Source organism: Phoxinus phoxinus (assembly GCF_949152265.1).
Source record: "Phoxinus phoxinus genome assembly, chromosome: 15".
In the NCBI taxonomy this organism is placed as follows: domain Eukaryota; kingdom Metazoa; phylum Chordata; class Actinopteri; order Cypriniformes; family Leuciscidae; genus Phoxinus; species Phoxinus phoxinus.
Window position 1 is genome coordinate 18779003 of NC_136890.1, and position 25417 is coordinate 18804419.

A 25417-nucleotide genomic window follows, 5' to 3' on the forward strand; every position below is an offset into this window, starting at 1 on the left:
TTGGGCCTGCTCCACATGCGGCCCCTCCAATATTGGCTCAAAGCCCGAGTTTCATCCCATGCTTGGCGTCTCGGATGCCTCTGCCTCAAGGTAACATATGGCTGTGTCAAGGCCCTGGCCCCTTGAAAGAACCCTCATCCGTACTGGACAGGTGCAGACTTGGGGATAATCTCCAGGAGCAAGGTTGTCATGACAGATGCTTCCAACACAGATTGGGGAGCTCTGTGCAAAGGTAGGCCGATGTCCGGCTCCTTGTCCGGCCTGTAGAGGCATTGGTACATCAACTGCCTGGAAATGCTGGTGTTTTTTCTGGCTCTCAAAACCTTCCTGCCAGACCTGAAGGGGCACCATGTCTTGGAAAACATGTCAGCGGTGGCCTACCTAAATCACCAAGGTGGTCTCAGGCCGTAGCCTATGTATAGGCTGGTGAGACACCTCCTCTTCTGGGCACAACACAATCTGCGCTCGCTGAGGGCAGTGCACATGCTAGGCAGACTGAACCAAGGGGCAGACATGCTGTCTCGGGGTGGTACGTCTCCAGGAGAGTGGAGGCTCCACCACCAGATGGTTCAGATGATTTGGAGTGCCTTCAGGAGGGCAGAAATCAACCACTTTGCCTTAGAAGACAACTCTCACTGACCATCATTTTTTTTTCAAAAGACAGGGATGCTCTAGCCCACGAGTGACCCTGTATGCCCCTGATCGCTCTGCTCCCTCACGTCATCAGGCGAGTCAGGGAGGACAGATGCTCAATCCCTTTGGTGGCTCCCCTCTGGTGGAACCATTTGTGGTTCCCCGAGATGATACAATTGCTGTCAGCAGCTCCCTGGCCGATTCCTCTGAGGAAGGACCTTCTTTCTTAGGAGAAGGGAATGATTTGGCACCCCAACCTGAGTTGTGGAGCCGCCACGTATGGCCCCTCGATGGGAGACTGTGTGCCTTCCCGCAAGGGTCTTGAGCACTATCTCAGAGGCTAAAGCCCTGTCTACTAGACGTCTCTATGCCCTTAAGTGGTCTGTCTTCTCTAACTGGTGCGCAGTCCGGAATTAAGTCTTGACGTCTTGTGATGTTTCACTGATTTTATGCTTCCTTCAAGAGCTGCTGGACAAGGGGTGCAACCCTTTCATGCTCAACGTCTACATGGCGGCCGTTGCTGCGAATCATGCTCTCAGGCCATGCTGGCCAGGCAGTTGGAAGGAACAATTTAGTAACACGGTTCTTGAAAGGGGCCAGAAGGTTGAACTCACCTCGCCCCCATTCTATCCCGATTTGGGACCTGTCCACGGTCCTCAGGGTTCTTTGAGCCCCGCCCTTTGAGCCACTACTGTCAGCCGAGCAGCGGCCCCTTTTGCTTAAGATTCTGCTGGCTTCAGCGTCGGTCGAGCGAGTGAGGGACTTGCAGTCGCTCTCAGTGAAAGCGTCCTGCCTTGTGTTTGGGTCAAACGACTGCAGAGTGGTTCCTTTTGGGCCAAAAGACATGGCTGCTTCCTGTTTCTGGGGACGAGCAAGAGTTGCACTTACTCTGCCCGGTTTGGGCTCTCAGAGTATATGTCTAGTGCTTCTGGCAATCAGAGCAGCTTTTTGTATGCTTCGGAGGCTGCACTAAAGGGCACCCGGCCACAAAGGAGAGGTTATCACACTGGATAGTGGATACAATTGTGTTAGCTTATGCTTCTGTGGGCCTTCAGCGCCAGCCCAATTCACCAGTGGGACCTGGTCCAGTGAAGTATACCATTGGTGACATTTGTGCGGTGGCCAGCTGGTCCTCTCCATCCACCTTTGCCAGATTTTATAACCAGACGTCCTTGCTCTCCAAGCACGGGTACTGTGTGTCTTAACCGGTCCTCGACCTTGTTGTACGTCTAACCGTTAGGGCGCTTGCTGCGCTTGGCCTTGTGGCCTGAGCCTTGTGTTTTTGGGTGGATGTTCTTGCCCTAATATTAACCTTGCTGCCTTTCTGGGCCCTTTAACCTTGAGTGCCCTAGGCCGGGGCTCGTAGGATTGCGTCCTCATATCAGCTAAAGATTGACGCAATGCAAGTGAACCGTATCGATAAGGGAACATCTTGGTTACTGACGTAACCTCAGTTTTCTGAACGAGCATTGCGTAGCTGGCCGTGATACTGCGCTGCAGTTGAGTAGGCGTTTTCCGCTCCTCAGTCGAAATATTGTGAGAAAATGGCATTCTCAGCCTGCTTAGAGACGGGTAGCCCCGAAGCACCATGGGTTTGTGCAGTAAGCAGATATGTGATTCAATCAGGCTTCAGAATTCTCGGAGGAAATAGATAGCATCAGCTAAAGGCCGACGCAATACTCGTTCCCGTTATCTCAGGGAACCGAGGTTATATTAGTAACGAGATGTTTTTCCAATGGTAAGAGGCACAGAACCGCTCATGTCCCTATAGGACAATCTCTGGCACGACCTTTCCCAAACAACACAAAATAAATTGGCTCAATGAAGATTTTGATTAAGCACAAATACAGCACCGAGTTTTAATTATAGTTGGTCACAAAACTTCTCACAATGTGATAGTATTTGTTTCAAAGTAACAGTAAAATTACTTGACTTATATGGTGTGAGGGGTGGCTCCCAAAAAACGTATTATATAATTTTTTTATTAATTTCATATATGTGAATTTTTTTTTAAATTTAAAAACAAATTAAACTATGAGATACATATACATGTAGCTATTCAAGGTGTAAGAAAAATATATTATTAGGCTACTTTCTGGGCCTACATTACACTATACATTTTAGAGCACTGGTTTTCACACAGAAAACTTCTAAGGGGACTGCAGGATGAATTAAAGGTATTTAAATTAATAAATAATAATTATTATCTATCTCAATTCTAAATGAAAATGCTAAAAACACATAAAATCAAGATGTAAACTAAATCATATAAATATTGTTTTTGAAGAACACAACATGCTCATAAAATCAGCATGTTTGATTTAAAAGCAGCAAAATCATCTATACATGTGTAATCCTTTAAAAACTGCCCGAAAATTCAACATTTGAAACAAGCAAAACAACCAAAAAGGTCCTTTTAGGTCATGTATCTACCAACTGACATGGCATCAAAGATAAGGTTTCAGCTTCTAGGAGACACCCTTCTGGTGTTATAACTCCAGTAAGAATTTAAATGCTTTTATGAATTAAACTAAACTTTATTTTAGCACTATAAAGCTATCAGCCAAATAAGCACAATGGACAAATTAATGATGATAGCCAGATAATAGCCTTAGATCTCAAACTATCCCACCTGACAGATTTGTAAAGGTGTTAGATACTAAATAAAATAAAAAATAATAAAAAGATTTGATTAGTGTTATTACATTATTAATTTAATTTATTCAATGTGGCATTGTTTTTGTAGGGCCATAATGTATAACTGACTGAAACTGACAGAAAAAGAAAATGTGTTTTAGTAGAATGAAAATATATTATTTGTTCAAAAACTCTGCAAAATATTCGCTTTATTAATTCATGAAAATATTACATATGGTCCACTCTCACTGAACAATGGCACATAATAAGTAAACAATGTTTTTGAATCATGTAATTAAACAAAGTCCAGAAATTCTTCAGTCTTAAAACGGCACAGCACATCGATTCTTCACATTTGCGAATAAAAAACGAATTATTACTTTATTGTTTGAATGCTATGTACAAGTTAAATGTCCTTGTGGAACTTTCTTGATTTTCTGATCGACAATCCAGGCCGTTATATTATTTTTAAAAGTAAAAAAACATACTATTTCTATTAGTCGGAAAACACAAATTATTACGGGTCATAAAAAGGCGCTGAAATCATAACTACTGGAGTCTACACGGTTCTCATGTTGACTATTTTACTTGCACGCACCCGCCCTTCAACTCACTCTCACAATCTTCTTCCAGCTGATGTTCCAGCTCAAATAAACTGTCAGTCATGTCAGCTGCCACAGCTGCCTCATCTGCTACTAAATCGCCTAAAAGAAGATCCAAGGCCAAGAAGTCAGGACTCAGTGTGTCTGATTTGGTCCTCAAGGTCTTCCCAGCTAACACAAATACGTGACTGTGACGTAACTGCAACGTAATCTGGTGACCAAACTTTCGTCGTGGCAACGTAACTAGTTACGTCGTGGCAACCGGAAAAGTGAAATTCCTGGATTCGTTGCCACGACGTAACTTTGTAACGTTGTCAGTAAGTAACTGCGACGTTGTGGCAACGTTGCGGATCTACAGTCGTGTGTTGGTAACCAGTTGGTCATTTTAGTTTTTAATAATATGGGCGGACATCCAGTGGTCTAATTTAACTTGTCCTCATTTGCCCAAAACTATTATAGAGACTTTTTCAACGACATATGAAAGATACAGACTCAAAATTTGATTAATTCAGTCCATTTACTATAGAACAAAGCACAAACAGCAAAAAAAGTATGCAAACAGGTTATACATTTAAATGAACAAGGTTTTCCCCAAAAGCTTGAACATCAAACTGCTCTTACACGTCTTCATTTTGGTGGCCCTAATAACGAAGCAAGAATAAGAAAAGAAAAATGCAAGAAAAAAAGAATACTTGAGTGTTTTCCCATTTAAAATTTAAATACACAAAGCTAGAATCTGTATAAGCAGACAGTTTTGTTTAAAAATCACTCATATTTTTCTAACCATGGTCACAAAGTTATGTTGTGGCAAGTGCATTATTTCCTTTTAAAATAATTTGATAACTTCATGACGTATCACTATATTCTATAAAATCTTAGTTAGAATCTTAGAAATAATTGAATAAGTTTGAAATATTTAATACATATTATTTTGTTTTTGTATTCTTCTGAAGCCGTGATTACGATGTCCATTTTTTTTACTAGATAACTAGGCTAGTAGGCCTATTTATGATTATTCCTGAAGGCAGCATTAAGCCCCCAAAATGTCAGGTGGTGGTGCAACTGTCTGAACAAATGAACAGACTAAAAGAAAATAATTTAAAATGGTGTCTTAATAATAAAAAACTAAAAACTATGCCATCATTTTAGGTTTGAAGCCTTTCCTATAATTGTCAATTATATGAAAGGCTTCAAACCTAAAATGATGGCATAGTTTTTAATTTATTGTTTTTTATAAATATCAGTAGTTTTAAAGCTGTTGAGATAATTGAGAAACTTTTGTCCAGCAATTTGTATATTCTCAAATGTTATTATGAATTTTCAAAGTAATAACAGTAAACATGATAATGCATCATCCAGAGGAGCCTAACTGATCTCTTTGGCAGAGTGAAAAAGTTTGTAGAGCTCTCTCAAATACTGATAAAAACTGCTAATTTCAAGTATGGTGGTACAATTTCCATGTTAGGTGGTACAACTACAATACATCATATTTTTGTTGTACCGCCTGACATAAAAACTTGAATTAGTTTTAACACTTTAAAATATCATTAAACATCTGAAAATTGTTTAAACACATTGTCTTCAAGAGTGTGGATGTCATTAGAAGTCTTCCCAAGTGAGGCTGGATCCGAACTGGAGCTGCTGTAATCTCTAGTAAAATATGCTGAGCATCCTGAGATAGAAACAAGGAGACAACAGGAGAAAGATTAGCATTGCTGCTGTTCATATTATTTCAGGCAAAAGATGGTCATGTGAACTTTTTACTATTTCATGACATAGTGCAAGATTATGAGATGTGTTACCGTAATTGAATGGTTGGTTAAAGAGATGATTTAAATTAGGATAGTGTTTCTGGGCCCCAAACATTATCAGGAAGGTTATTCTAGAGTTATTCCTTTAGTTATACATATATATTTATATATATTTAATCCTAGAGTTATACATTTAGTGATCGACTGATATATCGGGCCGATGCGTTTTTTTAACCGATGCCAATACACGGCTGCTGCGTTCGCCGATAGTTTTTTCCCGGCATTATTTACAGACAGGCGTCTGTAATTTGAGACATTAAGGAATGTGATTTGGACTTTGACTTACTAGTCATATGGTGTGTAACGTCTTGGAGATGTTGTCTGATAGGATAGCCGCTCCGATTCTGCTGGGGTGCAGGCCATCAGCACGGTAGAGCCTAGGTCGCTCCCAGAACAGATTCCAATTATTTACAAAGAGCAGTTTCTGTTCATTACACCATGACATTAACCATTCATTTAGTGCAAACAATCTACTGAACCTTTCTTGTCCTTGTCGGTACGTGGGAAGCGGTCCAGACACGATGATCGTTGCTTCAGGCGATGTTCTGCGTACCGTCTCGATCAGGCTCCTGTAGTCCCTCTTCAGAACCTCCGTCTGCCGCAGCCTGATGCCGTTCACCCCCGCGTGCAGCACGACAGCTCCTTCAGTGTTTTCAGAAAATGGAGCAAGGTTTCAGAAATTGTGTTGGCAATTGAGAAAAAAAATAGTAATAGGAAATCATCTGATTTTAATGAGAAAACATGACCTAACGAGTTAGTTTAATATTTTAATACTATACATTCTTACAATGCAAACGTCCTAAACATTTCTGAGTATTATCAATGTTGAAAACAGTTGTGCTGATTACCGTAATCTTTTTGTTTAAACCAGTGTAACAGTTTAATCCATTTTCTTTTCTCTCTCTCTCCAGGATTCATTGTTAAATAGACCCAACATATATAAACACTAGTTTACACTACTGTTCAAAAGTTTGGGTTCAATAGAGTAAAAATAAATAAATAAATAAATAAAATAATATTTTATTCAGCAAGGATACATTAAATTGACCAGAAGAGAGAGAGAGTAAATATCTGTTTCAAATAAATGCTGCTTTTTTTTTTCTTTCATTCATCAAATAACCCTGAAAAACACAAAAATATGAAGCAGCACAACTGTTTTCAACACTGATAATAATCATAAATGTTTAATCTATGTTTTTAGTTTTACTTATTCACTAATTCATATTGCTCATACAGTGTCACTTACGTTTGGATGTCAAAACGTTCTTAAAATAAATTAAACAAATAAATGTAAATATGAGAATTTTAAAAATAAGAAAATAACATATGCATGGTGATACAGTAACGTTAGGTGACAAAATATTGTAAGAAAATGGATATGAAGTTATTTAATGAAGTTCCTCACTTCACCTGTTTCCAACTTCTCTGGCAGCAGCTTTCTTCAGAGATGTTGAAGTAGTGGAGCTTCCCCTCTGTTGTAGAAGGATTATTTTGTTGCTGCTGAAACCACAGAACTATTTTTATCAATATTTGTTAACCATTGAGCTAGTTTCAGGCAAATTTCACACTCCATGTAAGTGACGTCATCGAGTACGTTTATGTTAAATACTAATACATACGTTTATGTTAAATAAATTAACTCACTTCCAAACTAACTTATTTCTAACAAAACTATCAAAACCTCTCATCTACCCGTAAGATGTGATTAAAAGCCTAAACTTTCATATCAAAAGCTCAAGCTGAAGTTAGCATAGCTAACGTTACCTCTTCTGAAAACGGTTGATATGCTAACGGACTTTTCCGGAAGACACGACTAAACCATTTCTATAAAGTAAATATTCAACAGAAGTGTGTCAATAACAAGTAAGAGAAGTGTCAAGAACAGTTGTGTGTATTATTTGTGTGATTTTAGAGACTAAACTCACCTGAAAGCACTGAAAACAACAGCGAGAGAGGGAGTTCTGCTGCTTGTCAGTTGCAGTCGGTCGGTGCCGCGCTGTCTCCATGGCAACTCATCTCCGCTCCAGTGTTTTAGGTCGACTCGAAGGTTCACGCGCACGCCCATTAAAACGTCAAAGCCACGCAACATTTACAAACATATCTATAACCTTACTTGAATAAAATGAACGTCTTTCAAACGTACGGAATACTAAACAAACAATTGAAACAAATAAAATATTTCATAGAAATGCAGTCTGATAAGTTGGTAATCAAATTACCGGCCAGTGACGGTGCTGTTCCGTTGCCAGTAAGTCATGAAATTACCAAGTTATTACGAATAGAGTACGTATCTGCAACGTTGTTGGTTATCTTATAACCTTAGGAGGACGTACTGACGACGTTGTGGGTTGGTAATATGATGGTAATGAAATTTCGAGCATGCGACGTTGTAGTTACGTTGTCAGTTAGTAAAGTCATGACATGACCAAAAAGTACGAATTCATTACGTAACTGTTACGTCGTGTGTTAGCTGGGTTGTCATCTTCAGAGGAGCGTGGTGGTGTCTCTCTGGTCGCTCTGAAGAAAGCGCTGGCTGCCAGTGGTTATGATGTGGTAAGAAACAACTCGCGCATTAAGCTGGCAGTTAAGCGACTGGTGGCCAGCGGTCGCCTGATTCAGACCAAAGGCACTGGAGCATCTGGATCATTTAGGATCGGGTCGAAACCTGCTACAAAGCCAAAGAAGGCAAAGGCGAAGATGGCAAAGAGAAAGACGGCCAAGAAACCTGCCGGGGCAAAGAAATCCCCTAAGAAGAGAAGGAGAAATTTAGGAAGTCCTGAAAAGGCCAGCGAGACAGCTGCGGTCAAGAAGACCACAAGACCCAAGAGAGCCAAACGAAGAGCTTCCAAATCAAGCAAAGCAAAAACGGCATAGAAATAGATCTAATTGATAACATGATAATGGCTGTTGTTCATACTTTTTAAAGGATGTTGCACCCTTTGTAAAAAATAAAACAATTCTTAATTAATGAAAAACTTTCTCTTGCTGCTTTTAAATTGCCGTTTTGATGATGATGATAATAAAAATAACAATATTATTTTACACTAATTACATTTATTGCGTTATTAATTTATTGCTAATTAACATTTTATTTACAACAGACCAAAGGTAATTTTACTATTTATTTTTAACTGCATTTTCTTAATATCATTTTGTTCTTTGCTGTTTTAGTTTTTTAGCTGTTTTTATGTTTTAGTGTTTTTACCTGTTGTTGCACCTGTAGCACTTTGAGATGTGACTTCACGTGTAAAGTTGAAATACAAATAAAACATTATTATTATTAGCCTAAATCCCATATTGGGCTATTAATTATTTTTTTGGACTGCTAACATAGGCCTAACTCTATTGTAGGCCTATTTATTATTTTTAACATACGCAAGAAATGTAAAAGAGCAAATAATACCAACGGATGATAAATGTTAAAAAATTACGTGACTGGGATAGTTTTGTATCGAAAAGTGACGTGTAATTATCACTCACGAGCTTTACACGTTATTCCACTAGATGGTGTTCTCTGAAAAGCAGTAAGTCGTCATTCCGTTTAGAATCGCTGCTTTTCAGAGAACACCATCTAGTGGAATAACGTAGCACTGTATAATATAAAGCTCGTGCCTAATTACACTCTTCACATATTCATCAAAACAAGAGATGCTCATCCAAGACTGCAATTAATTTATACAAAACATCACCAATATTTTTTTTAAACTTAAATTGGAAATTAATAAATGACTTTAGACAGTGTTACATGGTAAAATGAAAAAGACGTAAAACATAAAATTATAATTCTGGAAACATAGTAACAAAAACGTTTGTTTGAGTAGAAATAAACGCTCCTGTAAGTGTGGATTAATTTTTCATATTAATATTTTTATTTAATATTAATACACATTGCTTGTAACAATAATAAATGATTACAATCATAACATGAATAACAATAACAATAATAATACCTTTTGTTAACATATTCACCTCATTATATAAACCAAACAGGAAAACATAAATACCATAAAAATAAGAATTATTAATTATTAATTAAAATAAGAATTGGATAAAAGTGTCTGCCAAATGGATAAATGTAAATATTAAAAATATGCGAGTCGTACTTTTGAGTAGCCTACTTTGATATTTGCCTGTAAAGTGATTACATCATGTCTCCCATCTGCTTATAATAGCCTTCCGATTACTGGAAGTGAAAATAAAAAAACAAATATAGCTGCAAGCAGCGATTACGGGCCCAAGCCGGTGGCACCGCCACCCTGGTGCCTTTAGTTACACTAAAGGCACCGGGGTGGCGGTGCCCCCGGCTTGGGCCCTCCATCGCTGCTTGCAGCTATATTTATTAATATATATATATATATATATAAAGCCGCCACCCCGTTGCCTTTCGGGTTCCTGTGCACGACGGGCAATAACGTAACCCGCTTTGACTGTCGAGAGGGCAATATAGCCTTATGTATCACTCGATTTTATTTAACCAAATGTTTTTTTTTTACAAAATATGTTATTTATCTGATTCATCCAACCCTATACTGCACTCTTTTACTAATACTATATTATATTTCATCGTTTTCATGTCTTGCCCTCAAACATATCTGTTAAATCTGCTTATTTTTAAGTTACACATAATACATTGATTGAAAAAGAAACTCAAACTTTTTGTTTATGGTAATATTATTTGATACAGAAAGAAATAAGTGAGACTGTGGGAGTGAGGGGAGGGTAATGACAGCCAAAGGGAGACAGAGACAGATAACTTTTGAAACTAAAAAAATGACATCCTAATTTTGATAATGTTTAAATATACATAAAAATGCAGCATAGAATTAATTCAAATTAGTGTACTTTAAAACACTTGTTTAAAACAAAAAACACATTTATACATAGTATAAAACACTAGATGGCACAATTGTTCATAGTCTTTCTGCTCCCCTCCCCACACACACAGACAGGGGGGCCAGCCTGTTCTCACGCAAATGCGTCTCTATAGCACGCAGTGTGTTTATCGTGCAATTTATACGCGAAAATGAGTTTTTACGTGGATATGATACGCAGTTTTGCGCGTGCATATGATACGCACTTAATTGCGTGATATACACACGCACCCCACACCACTAATCCTACCCAAGCGTATAATACACACGCACCCTACCCCACCCTAAACCCAACCATGTGCTATCCATGCGTATACTATCCACGTAAAAACTCATTTTCGCGTATATATTACACGATAAACACACTGCGTGCTATATAGACGCATTTGGTGAGATCGGGTTGGGGGGGCTGTCTGTGTGTGTGCCCTCCCTCCCCTCCCCACACACACACACACACACACACACACACACACACACACACACACACACACACACACACACACACACACACACACACACACACACACACACACACACACACACACACACACACACACACACACACACACACACACATAGAATGGCTGGGGGAACTCTGTCAGAGAGAGGCAGAGAGAGACAAAACCACATTCAAACCAAAATATCTGACTTCCTGTTGGTCGGAGCTAATGACTGTAAATCAGAAAGTTATCCGGCTCGATGTGCACAATATACATACCAAGTTTTGTGACTGTAGGTAAAACTAACCCCCCCACTTTTGTCAAAAGTAACACACTTCCTGCTGCCAGTTGGTGGCGCTATAACTTTGACTCACATTAGTTACATCCATGTGATCGCTCTCTTACAACAAACACGCTACTGAAGTTTCATCAAGATCAATTAATGTATGAAGACGTTATAACACATCGTGTTTCTCTTTTCTCGCCATAATTTCGTTTCCTCGCCACGGCCAAACTGTTCGAGATATCAAAAATCCGTCAGCATTTTAGTATCCTCAATGTCTTGACGTCATGCTGACCGAGTTTGGTTGCGATTGGATGAATTTTCTAGAAAGAGTGTTTCAAATTCCAGGGGCATGCGTTTTCATACCACCCACAATAGCCGACTTCCTGTTGGACTGGCGTAAAACTTAGAGCACGAAAGTTGTTCGGCCCGATGAGATCTATATGTGTACCGAGTTTCATATTATTACATGCAAGCGTGTTTGATATACGGACAAGTGTTTGAATCCCATTCCAGGGGGCGCTGTCGAGCCCCCCTGCCACGCCCGGGTACCAGCTTCAGCCCGGCCCTGATGTCCGCGGGTTCTGACCTGTGTGCAAAATTTCAAGAGTTTTCGAGCACGTTAAGGGCCCCAAAAGTGCCCGAGATTTTGCACACAGCAGAGAAAGGGTTAAACTAAACTAGCCCCCCTCCTCACACACACACACACATACACAGATCCCCCCCTCCCCTCCCCACCCCACACAGACAGACACACACAGACACACACAGAATGGCAGAGAGACAGAGAGAGACACAATTCACATTCAAACCACAATATCTGACTTTCTGTTGGTCGGAGCTAATGACTGTAAATTAGAAAGTTGTTCGGCTTGATAAGATCAATATACACGCTGAGTTTTGTAACTGTAGGTAAAACTATAACTAAGTTATAACACACTATATGCATCCTTTTTTAATCATAAATTCGTTTCCTCGCCACGGCCAAACCGTTCGAGATATCAAAAATCCGTCCACAATTTAGCATCCTCAATGTCTTGACTTAATGCACACCGAGTTTCGTGGTCATCGGATGAATTCTCTGGGAGAAGTGTTTCAAATGCCAGAACATGCGTTTCCATACAGCCCATAATAGCCGACTTCCTGTTGGACTGGCGTAAAACTTAGAGCACGAAAGTTGTTCGGCCCGATGAGATCTATATGTGTACCGAGTTTCATATTATTTCATGCAAGCGTGTTTGATATATGGACATGTTTTTGAATCCCATTCCAGGGGGTGCTGCCGAGCCTCCCTGCCACACCCGGGTCCCAGCTTCGGTTCTGACATTTTTGCAAAGTTTCAAGAGTTTTTGAGCACGTTAAGGCCCCCAAAAGTGCCCAAAAGGTAGTAAAATAATAATAAATATATATGTATATATATATATATATATATATAATATATATAAATAAATATAGCTGCAAGCAGCAATTACGGGCCCAAGCCGGTGGCACCGCCACCCCGGTGCCTTTAGTTGCACTAAAGGCACCAGGGTGACGGTGCCACCGGCTTGGGCCCTCCATCGCTGCTTGCAGCTATATTTATTTATATATATTATATATATATATATATATATATATATATATATATATATATATATATATATATATATATATACATATATATATATATATATATATATATATATATATATAAAAACCGCCACCCCGTTGCCTTTAGGGTTCCTGTGCACGACGGGCAATAACGTAACTCCGCTTTGACTGTCCAGAAGAAGTCTGCTTTAGAGCTTGCATCAGTGTGGGTTCTGCAAAAGTGCGCATCGAGGGCACATATCAACCACAAAGTATGCGTGAGCACCCTTCTGAAACCTAAAATGAAAAATTAGACACCCTACAGTCTCATGGACTTAACGGACACATGAAATCAGCAGCCATTGTAAGTACACAAGACCAAAAATTCATATGAATTGTGGTATATATATATAGAATTTGACTTGCCTGACCTGATTAGAACAGTGAAAAAAATAAAAATAATCACTAAAACGAGAATTGTTCTGATTTTATGATACTCAAAATATTCCACAACAAATCCTTTAAATGTATTGATATTCAGAACAGAACAATAATTTAAAAAATAACAATAAAATATTATTTATTTATTTCAATTTTGTATTTTTATTTAATGACTATTATTTATTTAGAGCAGGTACAGCTAGTGTGCGATGCTTTTGCTATTTCAGAGGAAAAAAACACATTTTATTTAAAAAATGCTTTTCAATTAAATCAAATGTTCAAGCTTTGTTTTCGTTTTATTATTTTGTTTGTTTTAAACTGTGTTCAATTTATATTGTTAATCATTTGACACTAAACAAATGCATAAAGTATCATTTTAACTTTTAAAAAACTATTAACATTTGTTAATAGGACAAAACATAGTTATTATATTTTATATATATATATATATTAAATAAACATTTGTAATGAAATCGTTCCCAAAAAATTATATCAGCATTGTTTTAAACTTTGAAACACAGAAGTAGCGCAATGCCTGGCCACGCCCACTTCTGGCATCAGACTTTTAGGCTGGCGCTGTCGTGATCACACTGCTATGACGTATGGTTCTGGGGTTCTGCAGTTGGTTACTATTGGGGCTCCCGCGCCGCCTCCTTTTCACAACCTGAGGGAACTGTCTCCGGAATATTAACCTCACTTCCAGAAGTCCAATTCCCATCATTCATGCCTCTTACCTGGGACTGATTGCACGCACACGCACACGCACACACACACACACACACACATACACACGCACACGTACAATGTTTAAAAGCAATAAATATTTATCCAACCTCGTTTAAAACAGTCTGTCGGTGCCATCTTTTGGACATTCATCATATTGCAAAGGTTTTAATTTCTAGTCCTCAAACAGAGCACTAATCTGTTTATTTTTAAGTTATTGATTAAAAAAGAAACATCAAATGCGTTTTTAGTCATAGTATTATTTTATAGGCCTACAAATAAATTATTTGTAATTCAGATGAGAATAATTTTAAGGAAAACAAATATATTCATCTGAAAAACAAATACATTGATCTGAAATATAGCACGTGTTTTTGTAAAATAAATTCAAGCTATAGCCTACCCGCCCCCGAAATGGCGCTAATTTTAAAATTAAACTAAAAAAGCTCACGGCTGCACAGACATTCATAACGGTGCGCGTGCGCGTCCAACGCGAGGAGTGAGCAGAACAGAGCGAACGTTTTTTAGTTAATTTCTACTTTCATAGGAATTCATTCGAGCGCACTGCGAGCGCCACTGTTAAAATATGTTCATTATGTCCTCAGTTGTATATTGTATGTATGTAATGCAGTACTGTTCTGTATTGTGCATGTTTATGCCACAGGGGGGAACTAAAGTGTCGGCTATAGAGAACGCGTTTTTGTTTGCATCAGTATGTTTGTCCCAGTTGATTTACCGTAGTTAAACTAAGGCTGTCAGTCAGACCGTGAGAATGATGCGTCTGCTGCCGCTCACGATAAAATATGCTGAGAAACGGCTATTCATCTCATCTCATCTGTTCTTCTGAATGCAACGCTAGCTCCAATATAAAATCATAACTCAACAGGTTATGGGCCCAGGAGTCGTTCGGAAGATAAGTTTGTTGTTTTCCACCGTTTAGAAAGTCGCAACGGACCGCGTGCTAACGGAATAACTGGAAAGAGAATAAGAACATGGCGGAACAACGGAGCACGTGCAGATTGCCTCGACTGACGTTCGACGGAGATGAGACTAAGTATGAGCTTTGGGAAACCAAAATGTTGGGACATTTTCATTTGTCAGGGCTAAAGGACACGGTGCTGAAAGAACCGGTGTCAGAAGCCGAGATAGCAGCAGACGCAAAGAAAAACGCGGACGCGTATGCAGAGTTGATTTTACTGCTAGACAGAGGCGCGGGAACGTATTTTATCTAGGGGGTGCTGGGGGCGGGGCTTAATGGGGCGGGGCTTGATAATGCTGGTGATGGTAGAGAATTTTTTTAACAAAATCATAATATTAAAAAGCCCAAACAAAAAGATGACTATACAAAGGAATGAGGACAGAGTTATGTGAGAACGCTCAGAACTCATGATACATTTTAAAAACACAGCACAAAAAGCTGCATCTTACCTTATGATACATGCTCAGTTGAGTTATGTGCCGGTTCACACAGAATGCATAATCTTTCAAAGCGAAAATGCAAGATGCCAAACGCGGGCAGTGGAAGACGGAAAAACGCAAGGTCTCGAGGCGCGTTTTAGTTTAACTTATTTTAAGTGCTGCGTTTTGAGAACGCTGTGTCATGCGCATACTTGCCAACCTTGAGACCTCAGAATTAGGGAGATATTCGCAGTTGAGCAATGGTTGGTGGGGGGTGGGGTGGGGGTGGGGGGTGGGGGGTGGGGGGGTGAGCAATGTTAGGTGGGGGGGGGGGGGGGTGGTGAGCAATGTTAGGTGGTGGGGGGGGGGTGAGCAATGTTAGTTGGGGGGGGGGGTGTAAGCAATGTTAGTTGCTTACATTAACTAAATGAGCCTACAATAGCAGACATAAGCCCTTGAAATAAAAAAATGGCCATGTTTTATAAAAAGGTTGACAAAACTAAATAAAAACATAGAAATTATGTAAGATAACGTTAATTTAGTTGTAGATTACATTCTCATATCCATTTTTTTTTTCTAATGTCACAAGGAATAATCTGTTTTACTGCTTTCCATGATTCTTTTGTAGTGTGGTTTTGGTGTAGCCTACTAAAGTGTACTAAAATAAACATTCACGAGTGTACCTGACTTCTTCTCACCGCTGATTCCTGATGGTTTAGAGGACAATTACACCGAGTCGCACCCTGTCTTTTCAAAGAATAGTACACCGGCGAGCGCGAAGTATAAATGCCTCGTGGGGAGGCGCGCGCACAGTCAGCAGAGGCGCGCGCAGCGGAGGCTCGCAAACCCATAGACGGCTCTGACAGCGCATAGACTGCTTCTTTTTCCGTTCTGATTGCCGCGCTTGACTTCTAGGTGTGTAACCTTTATTATTGTTCGGTCTGAAACGGCGCCCAGTGACGGATGGTGTAGCAATATTGTTGTCCTGGTGGAAATCGGGAGAAATTCGGGAGAAAGGTCGGTCCGGGAGATTTTCGGGAGGGGCTTTGAAATGCGGGAGTCTCCCGGAAAAATCGGGTGGGTTGGCATGTATGGTCATGCGCGAGACGCGAGCGCAACCAAAAAAAGAGGTGGGTAAACTATAAATTATGGTGGTGGTCACCAGGTAAGTAAGGATGGCCACTGCCTACCGGTGTGTGTATCCTGATGACATCGCTATAGGCTATCATTTGATACTACAAAGGGTATCATGGTTCTTCCCTCATCATAGGTCACAAAATCACTATTCAATTCATACATTAATCTAAGTTCTTGTTAAAGAGACTCAAGAAGGAATAATATGGTTGAAATCTATAAAGTTTACTAAATGACAAAACAGAGAGAACAAAAATATTTAAGAGAGATAGAGAGGTAGGCTTATATCCAGGGCACTTATCCAAAACGAAAACGGTTGTTGTATTTTTAAAACGCTAAGTTGACCAACACAATTTTAATTTGAACTGTAGGCTAGACCGAATGCTGCGCAAAAAAAATAAATATAGACGATTTTTTGTTTATGACTTATTGTCCCTTTATTAAACATTTAAAATATTCACAAATTAATAGGGGTGTAACGGTACGTGTATTCGTACCGAACCGTTTCGGTACAGGGCTTTCGGTTCGGTGCACGTGTGTACCGAATGACCAAATGCAATATTTTGTGTGCGGAATATAGGTACATTTTCGTGTTTCCACACGAACATATTAAGTGGCGGAAGTCTCCGCGTTCAGCGCAAATCCCGCCCTGCAGCTGATTCTAAAGTTTTACGAGTGTTTTACCCGTCGTCACTGTAACCTAAACCAATGAAATAGACTGCAGGGCGAAAAAAAGCTTTTCCGCTCTGCGTGCGCCGCCGCACTCTCCGTTCCGTGTGTGTGTGTGTGTGTGTGTGTGTGTGTGGGCCCGCTGCGCTCTCTGCTCAATGTTCGAGTCCGTGTTTGCGCTGCGCATTCTGCTCTGTCGTTAACGGCCCAAACACTCCAATCATGTACCGATCACGCACTGGAAAAGCAAAGTCCGCTCAAATAAGGTGAAATTTCTCAGTAGTACACTTCTATTTGCTGAGCTGGTATAGTTATATATATCTGAGGAATTGCAATTTATAACAGCAAATTGTGCAATTAATTAGTTCATTTTTTTATCGATTCCCAGCCTTAATTTTTAAATATGAGCAGGCCTACAAGCTGGGATTGGTAATGCTGCACTGTAATCATAGTTATTTATTTATATTTTTCATTAAATTTATTATGTGATATTGGTTTGAGACTGAGAGTATTTTATTTAGTGGAAAACTTTGCAGCAGTATTTTATTTATTATTCTTTTTTTATTTTATATATATGTTATTATATTTTATTAAAAAGTGTTTAAAAAAAGTGTAAACAAACTGTTAAAAAAAAGTTTATAGTAATAAACAACCTGCAGTTTAATGTTTGCATTTCTTTCCCTTACTGTACCGAAAATAAACCGAACCGTGACTTTAAAACCGAGGTACGTACCGAACCGTGATTTTTGTGTACCGTTACACCCCTACAAATTAATATAGATTTTTTTTTTGATTTTACTATTTTTCTAAGACAAAATTAGAACCTGGAAATTATATTTTTCCCGCAGTGCAGAATGAGAAGAGTCTATGTCTCTGCAACCACAGAAAGGCGATTTATAGGCTAATGATAATAAATGTGTCAGAAAAAATAAAGAGGCATTTGAATTGTTTATTAATAAACTATTGTTTTCTAAATCAGTGTCGGCTAAAAACACATCTCCATCTCCGCTGTTAAGTGGATGCGCCTTAAGAGAAATGCACCTTTCATACGCATTACATAATCAGAACAAAATGTATTAGCTTTCGATTCGAATTTGTTCGTTTTAAAGTGGATATTTCAAGCTTTAGCCTACATAGGCATAGGCTATATTTTATTTCAGTTCTCGCGCTCCAGTTCACGGAGATCATGAAAGCGCGGCATGATTGTTTTATTTTATTTTACAAACGCACAACGTTTTCTTGTTATTGTGAGTTTACACAAATAAAAGTAGTTACGAATAATGTGTTATTATTTTCTGTATGACCAGAAATTATAGAGTATTTTCACGGTTAAAAACAACTATAGAAGTTGTTTCACTGTTGATAGGAGTTCGCGCCCGCGCCTCCGTGCCATGCAGTGCGCGCTTCACACTCCCCGCCACAAACCCTTGGATATGCGTCAAAATCTTGTGTTTATTTGTGATAATCTTAGCCCTGTATTACTATTGTCTAATCCGTATTATGAATGACATTTGACGAATTGCTTTGTTCCTTTTTTGGATAAAAGCGTCTTCTATGTAGCGCAACAGTTAAACACGAGTGCGTTCACACTGAAAAACAATGGAAAAGAGTGGGATGGAAAAACACGTTCTCCTAAAGCCAAAGAATGCTTTAATCAAGACATCTATTAAATTTTTTCACCGACGTCTGAGTGAACAAGATCATGCATTAAATGAGTGTCAAATGAGTTCTGAGATGCTGGTCCTCAGTGTTACTCCATGCGGGATCGGCTTTTGCCTTTTGGTAGGCTACAGAGCCGTCGCATAGACTGTGCGAACTGTGCAACCGCACAGGGCCTCGCGCCACTAGGGGGCCTCGCAATCCTGCTTTTATTTTTAATTTTTTTTATCATGTCTGTCAAGGTCACATTAAAAAAAAATGCAACAAATTAAGCGGGTTTCTCATTATCGCTATGTACGTAATGCGTCCTCACTGAAGACAGGAGAGCGGGAAAGCTAAAGCGAGGGAAAGCAAACATGTCAGCTGCAAGAGAACGCCACCGATTTCGGAAGCACGAATCAAGTTCTGAGAAAAGGAAATGTCAATCTTCATCTTTATAACAGAAGATAAAATACAATGCAACAATCTTCAAGATACAGTAAATCTTCAAATGTGTAACGGATTGTCACCTTAAAAACTGTATTTTGTGGTGGAACAAGCAATGCTATATAAATATGTAGTTAGCATCTTAATTTAATCTTTGTTTTATTATTTTATTAGTTAATTTACTAATTGTTAACTCAACTAATTTAACGTAAAGAGTTGGATACTAGAATTACTAATAAAATAAATGTCAATAGCCTAAATGCATTGATTATAATTGCTATAGACTACATATTTTTCTCGTCGACTAGTAGTCATTCATTTAAGCAATTAGTCAACTAATCTCACGTTTATATTAATTTCTGCTAATACTGGGTGCATGGAGGAATATAGCCTATTCCGCGCATGTAGCCTATATCTTGCCGCAAAGCACCGGCCAAAGCAGGCTAATGATAATGTCTGAAAAATAACGAGGCATTTTTATTGTTTATTAATAAAAAATATATATTTGTAAATCAGTGTCCGCTGCAAACATATATACATCTCCGCTGTAATTGGATGCGTCTTTAGAAAGAAATGCAGCGCACCTTTCATACGGATTATTAGCTAGCCTATTACAGCCTAATCAGCCGGTATTTGCTTTCGATTAATTTTTTTCCGTTTAAAAGTGGACTTTTCGAGATTTATATAGAAATATTCATCATGTTGTTGAGGCTATACACTGTATTTCAGTTCATTTTTGAGACGCGCTCCAGTTCACGCAACCATGAAAGCGCGCCTTGTTTGTTTTATTTTATTTTACAAAAGCACAACGTTTTCTTGTTATTGTGAGTTTGCGACTGATGCATTATTATTTTGTGTATGACCAGAAAAGATTGAGTATTTAAGTTGTTTCCACTGTTGATAGGGAAATGAAAGTGTTCGCGCCGACGCCTGCCATGCAGTGCGCGCTCGTACGTCTCCGTACAAACAGTTGGATATGCACCTATAATAGCGAACATTTATCTAGGTTACAGTTAGAGCGAGCTGCCATGCCAGACGGATAAGTCCTTTTCATGTTTAACAAATCAAATCATGCATTTTCTACCTACCGCGAGTAAAGCGCTGCACCGGTTTGAAAAAGGTAAAAGCATAACGAGCATAACGAGAGAGCGGCCCCACTGACGGGGATGCAGAGATTTTTCTGCGTCTTTATATTAACATTTCTGATTGTTTTAAATGATCAGTCCTTGGGGGCCTTAAAATGCGGGGCCCCGGGCAATTGTCTGCCCTATTGCGGCGCCTCAAACTATGTGCATGATTATGACTACGCGTGACTGTTATTCATGCGCAATTGAGCATCCACATCAAAGAGCAGGGCCTCGCATTTCAAGTTCGCACAGGGCCTCGCACCCCACCTGCGACGGCACTGGTAGGCTATATACATTTCTTTTAGTTATAAAACCATATTCGACAACATATCAAAACGAAATAATCTTTAGAGTAATTTTATAAAGGTAGAAGGTGTTTTAAAAAACATGTTGAAAGTTATTTAAAGTCATGTCATCTTAAATGCCAATGTAGTGAAACAGCTGTCGTCAGGGGGTGCTGCAGCACCCTCAGCACCCCTACTTCCCGCGGCCATGCTTCTAGATGACAAAAGTCTATCATTAGCAGTGGCGGCTGGTGAAAAATATCTTAGGTGGGGCTGTCATATTCAGCCGGTTTCAATAGTCTGGTAACCATGGGAGTATTAGGCCTACTTTCTTCCCTTGATATGTGTATTGTGCTTTGATGTTTATTTTGTACCATTCCTTAACCCAGTCCCAGTGGTTCTCAAACTTTTTAGAGTTGTACCCCAAGAGGCTTTAATATCCTTCTGCGTACCCCCACTCTTCAGTCACACCTTTTTCCAGTAAGGGACAATATTTGCCGATTTTTCAATATTATCGATTTTTTTTCAAGTGCATTTTTACCTTTATAAAATAAATAATGCTTTGAATTAAAAAAAAAAGTTAAATAGATAAATATGCAATGATGGTAAAAACGAAGTGATGCTTTTAAATATTAAATTAAAACTGCCAGTTAGGTGATGAGTCATCGAGTCATTCATTCAGTAACGAAGCAAGTGGCTGTATTTATGAATTAATCATTGAATCATTGACTCTAAAGATTCGTTCACAATCATTGCTGTGTGCTGCAGTTCTGCTGTGGCTTTCATTGGAGTTATTAATTTATTGTAAAAATACTGACAACTGTGTTGAAAATGAACATCACTTAATATTAATATTTCGTTTGTTGAACTGTTGTATAAAATCAATGTCACTTTTGCAATCGTGTGGATCTTCATATAATGTGATCATCATTAAACACAGGAACTCACATAGGGTAGGCTATATTTGTATCGCTATATTTGTATTTGTATATTTGAGAGTTTGAATTATATCGATCTCCATGCACAGCCTGTGTCTATATTTGTTCTTCTTGCTAGTAAGTGCTAACTTAAATCCCTACTTTTACAAAGGTAACATACATTGTTGAGAACGGCAGTATATCGCGATTTGCTGAGGCAGCAATCTGTACGAGACCTGTCATAGCCTATACACGCTGCTTAAATGCAGACAGTTTTGACCGCAAAAGATGAGGTAATTTGTCATGTATTTACAGCATTTAACCAGAGAGAAATGCATGCTCAGTTTAAATCTTATTTTAAGATGAGGTAACGTTAGTATTAACGTTAAAGGAACGGCAAAATTCTGCATTTTGTTCTCGCACCACCTTCTGTCACCTCACGGTTTAAGAACCACTGCCTTTCTTTGTAAAGCAAAAAATAATAATAATATTACAAATAATTATTGTTAACCACCCAAACACAATTTAACACAAACTGCATGATACCAGTGCTCTGTTAAAAAGTCAGTAATTATTTAATGCCATAATACAAGACTGAAGCACAAAAACAAACAAATTGCACAAACTTTCCATTTGCATTTGAAATTTAACTCAAAAAGTTTAGTTACTTTCTCAGACAGATCCCTCACTTCGGTAACTGTCCATGTTGGATGTGTCCCTGTTGTTTTAAGTAATCACGGAAAGCAAAACAAGGCATTAGCATGACGCATCCAGCTAGCCAGGCCGATAGACCGCTGTCTGATCGAGATAGGCGCGCATGAGCGCGGGCGGGCACGCGCAGTTTGGGGCGCTAACAGAAGCGCCCATAGCTGACTAGATTTGAGCTCGCTGATTGGCTACAGTTTATGTCAAACATGTATATCTTAAATCAGCAATTGGCTAAGCTGCTCCACAGACCCGCCTCTCTGGGGCGATTTCTCCAGCGCCCCAGAGCTGATGAGACGTGCACGCAGGTGGAGGAGACGTGTTGAAAAAGCAGACATTTTTAATTTCTATCATATTTTTCACATATACTGGGTGTATTTAATATCTTAAACACACAAATACTGACAATTTGTATGTATGTATTTACTTATTTATTTAATGAGTGTGGCTCATAAACTGTGGTCTGGCTCATGGGGGGGGCGGCGCCCTAGCGCCCTCTATTGGCCAGCCGCCCCTGATCATTAGTTATGAGAGATGCGTCCAATAATGGAAGAAAAGCTCTGGAAATATTGAGAGCGTATTATGCAGGGAAGGGAAAGCCCCGTATAATCAACTTGTACACCACATTGACATCGCTTCAGAAGGCAAATGATGAAAGTGTAATGGACTATATCATCAGAGCAGAAACCGCCATCACAGCACTGCGCAACGCGGGTGAAACGTTAGGAGACGGACTGCTAGTTGCTATGGTCTTAAAAGGATTGCTTGAGAGTTTTAAGCCATTTGCAATACATGTGGCACATGCAGACGATAAAATCACGTTTGCAGAATTCAAGACTAAACTACGTAGTTTTGAAGAGACGGAAAAGATCAATGCAGCTGAGTCGAGCGACAGGGTGATGAAAACTCAAGGGAAAACCGGACGGTGGCCCAAGACGAGCGCACGTGGCTGAGTAAAGGACGATACAGAGTTGGTGTGTTTCAAGTGTGGCACCAAAGGCCACAGAGCGAAAGGATGTCGTCAGAAAACTTGGTGTAGTTTCTGTAGAAGTGACACACACAAAGACGCCACGTGTAGACGTAAGGAGAACAAGAGCAAAAAGGACGGTGTGAGTAAAGCCTCAGAAGACGCCGAGGACTACGTGTTCAAGTTGAGAGACGGAGAGACCGGTATCCAGCGGCAGCGGTCATGCAGCATCCAGGAGAGGGGTCTGATGGTGGACACGGGGGCTACCTCTCATATCATCACGGACATAACCATGTTCAAGAGCTTCGACTGTGCTTTCAGGCCAGAAACGCACAGTGTCGAGCTGGCAGACGGCACCCGGTGCAGCGGGATCGCTCAGCGGAGGGGAAATGCTGAGATTTACCTCATCGACAGCAGAGGACAGCGACGCAAGGCGGTGCTGAAAGACGCTTTGTTTGTACCGTCGTACCCCCAAAGTATCTTCTCAGTGAAGGCAGCGACCACCAGTGGGGCTACTGTTGTCTTTAAAGAAGATAAAGACGCCCTAATAACCAGGGACGGTACAAGGTTTAACATTCATGTATATGGCAGGTTGTATTTTCTGCACACTGAAGTTGAGTCTAATGATAAGTGTAATGCATGTCACGACATACAGACATGGCACGAGATATTGGGCCACTGTAACTTTGACGATGTTCTTAAGTTGCAGAGCGTTGTTGAAGGTATGCAGATCAAGGGCAAAACCGGCAGACCCGAACAAGAGTGTAAGGTGTGTATTCAGGGAAAATTTGCCCAAACCAGAAATAGGGACCCTGATACCAGAGCAAAAACTCCCTTACAGATGGTACACACAGACCTCGCAGGTCCAGTAGCCACAGAGTCAATAGATGGTTACAAATATGTGCAGTCATTCACTGATGATTACTCAAGCGCAGTATTTGTATATTTTCTAAAGAAGAAAAGTGACACCGTACAGGCTACGGAAAAGTTTCTAGCCGATGTATCCCCTTACGGGAAAGTGAAATGTATCAGATCCGACTTTCAAGCGCTGTTGAGGAAAAACAATATCAGACATGAAACGTCAGCTCCGTATTCCCCACACCAAAACGGAACGGCAGAGAGGGGTTGGCGTACTCTTTTTGAGATGGGTAGATGCATGTTAGTTGAAAGTGTACTACCAAAGCAGCTATGGCCCTACGCAGTACAAACAGCAGCAATGGTACGCAACAGATGTTTTAACAGACGTACTGGCCAGACTCCTTATGAGTTGTTGACAGACAAGAAGCCTAATGTGTCTAAGATGCAAAAGTTCGGTTCTGTATGCTACACTTACAAACAGGAAAAAGGAAAACTGGATTCCAGATGTGATCAGGGGCGTTTCGTAGGTTACGATAAAAACAGCCCGGCTTATTTAGTGTATTACCCAGATACAAACAAAGTTCAAAAACACAGGCTAGTGAAGTTTGTGAGCAAGGTGGCTGTGGAAAAACAATCTCAGACAGGTGAACCAGACCCAAGCGACGACGATGACAATGTAAGACCCATGACTAATGAGACCACACAGAGTAGGACTACAGAAAACGCTCCAGAGCCAAGTCTACGGAGTAGAAGTACTTATAGTGTTAGTCCAGAGGCAGAAACAAGGTCTAGTGACCATAATCAAACACAAAAGAGTGAGACGAGTGGTGAACCTGAGAGTAGAAGATATCCAGCTAGAGAAAAAAGAACTCCGAGTTACTTAGACGACTTTGTAACTGAAGACAGTGATAGTGATGGGGTTCATATCACGGTAGACTACTGCTGCAGAGCAGTGTGTGGCATTCCACAAACTTATGAGGGAGCAATGGGGTCAGCTAACTCAAAAGAATGGGTAAAAGCCATGAACAAGGAAATCCAGTCCCTAAACGAGAATAAAACTTTTACCCCGACAACACTACCAGTAGGCAAGAAAACAGTGGGGGGTAGATGGGTTTACTCTATCAAGACTGATGTAGATGGAAAAGACAAATATAAAGCAAGGTTTGTAGCCAAGGGATACAGCCAGAGAATGGGAATAGACTATGGGGAGACGTTTTCACCCACTGCAGACTTAACGAGTGTTAGGGTTGTGCTGCAGAAAGC

At 39.8% G+C, this 25417-nt stretch overlaps 2 protein-coding genes across 6 annotated transcripts; one reads left to right on the forward strand and one right to left on the reverse strand.

Annotated features, from left to right (window-relative positions):
• Nucleotides 1–3862: 3862 nt before the first annotated feature.
• Nucleotides 3863–8732, forward strand: LOC307011352 (histone H1). The gene is given in 3 exon segments (XM_079636897.1): nucleotides 3863–4033; nucleotides 8154–8156; nucleotides 8159–8732. Coding segments are annotated over 3 exon segments (501 nt in total). The 5' UTR covers nucleotides 3863–3934; the 3' UTR covers nucleotides 8558–8732.
• LOC307011351 (uncharacterized protein) lies at nucleotides 4374–8159 on the reverse strand. Of its 5 annotated transcripts, none has more exons than XM_079636893.1 (5): nucleotides 7609–8050; nucleotides 7448–7507; nucleotides 7089–7183; nucleotides 5970–6325; nucleotides 4374–5544 (listed from the first exon to the last, which is right to left on the reverse strand). In XM_079636893.1, exons 1-4 carry the CDS (start codon nucleotides 7687–7689, stop codon nucleotides 6217–6219), a joined length of 345 nt encoding a protein of 114 aa, XP_079493019.1. In that variant the 5' UTR covers nucleotides 7690–8050; the 3' UTR covers nucleotides 4374–5544; nucleotides 5970–6216. The 5 variants fall into 5 exon arrangements, 4 of the variants coding, with proteins under 4 accessions (XP_079493019.1, XP_079493020.1, XP_079493021.1 ...); XM_079636894.1 differs by having other exon boundaries at nucleotides 7089–7180; nucleotides 7609–7825; XR_013800406.1 differs by lacking the exon at nucleotides 7448–7507 and having other exon boundaries at nucleotides 7094–7183; nucleotides 7609–8159.
• Nucleotides 8733–25417: the final 16685 nt, after the last annotated feature.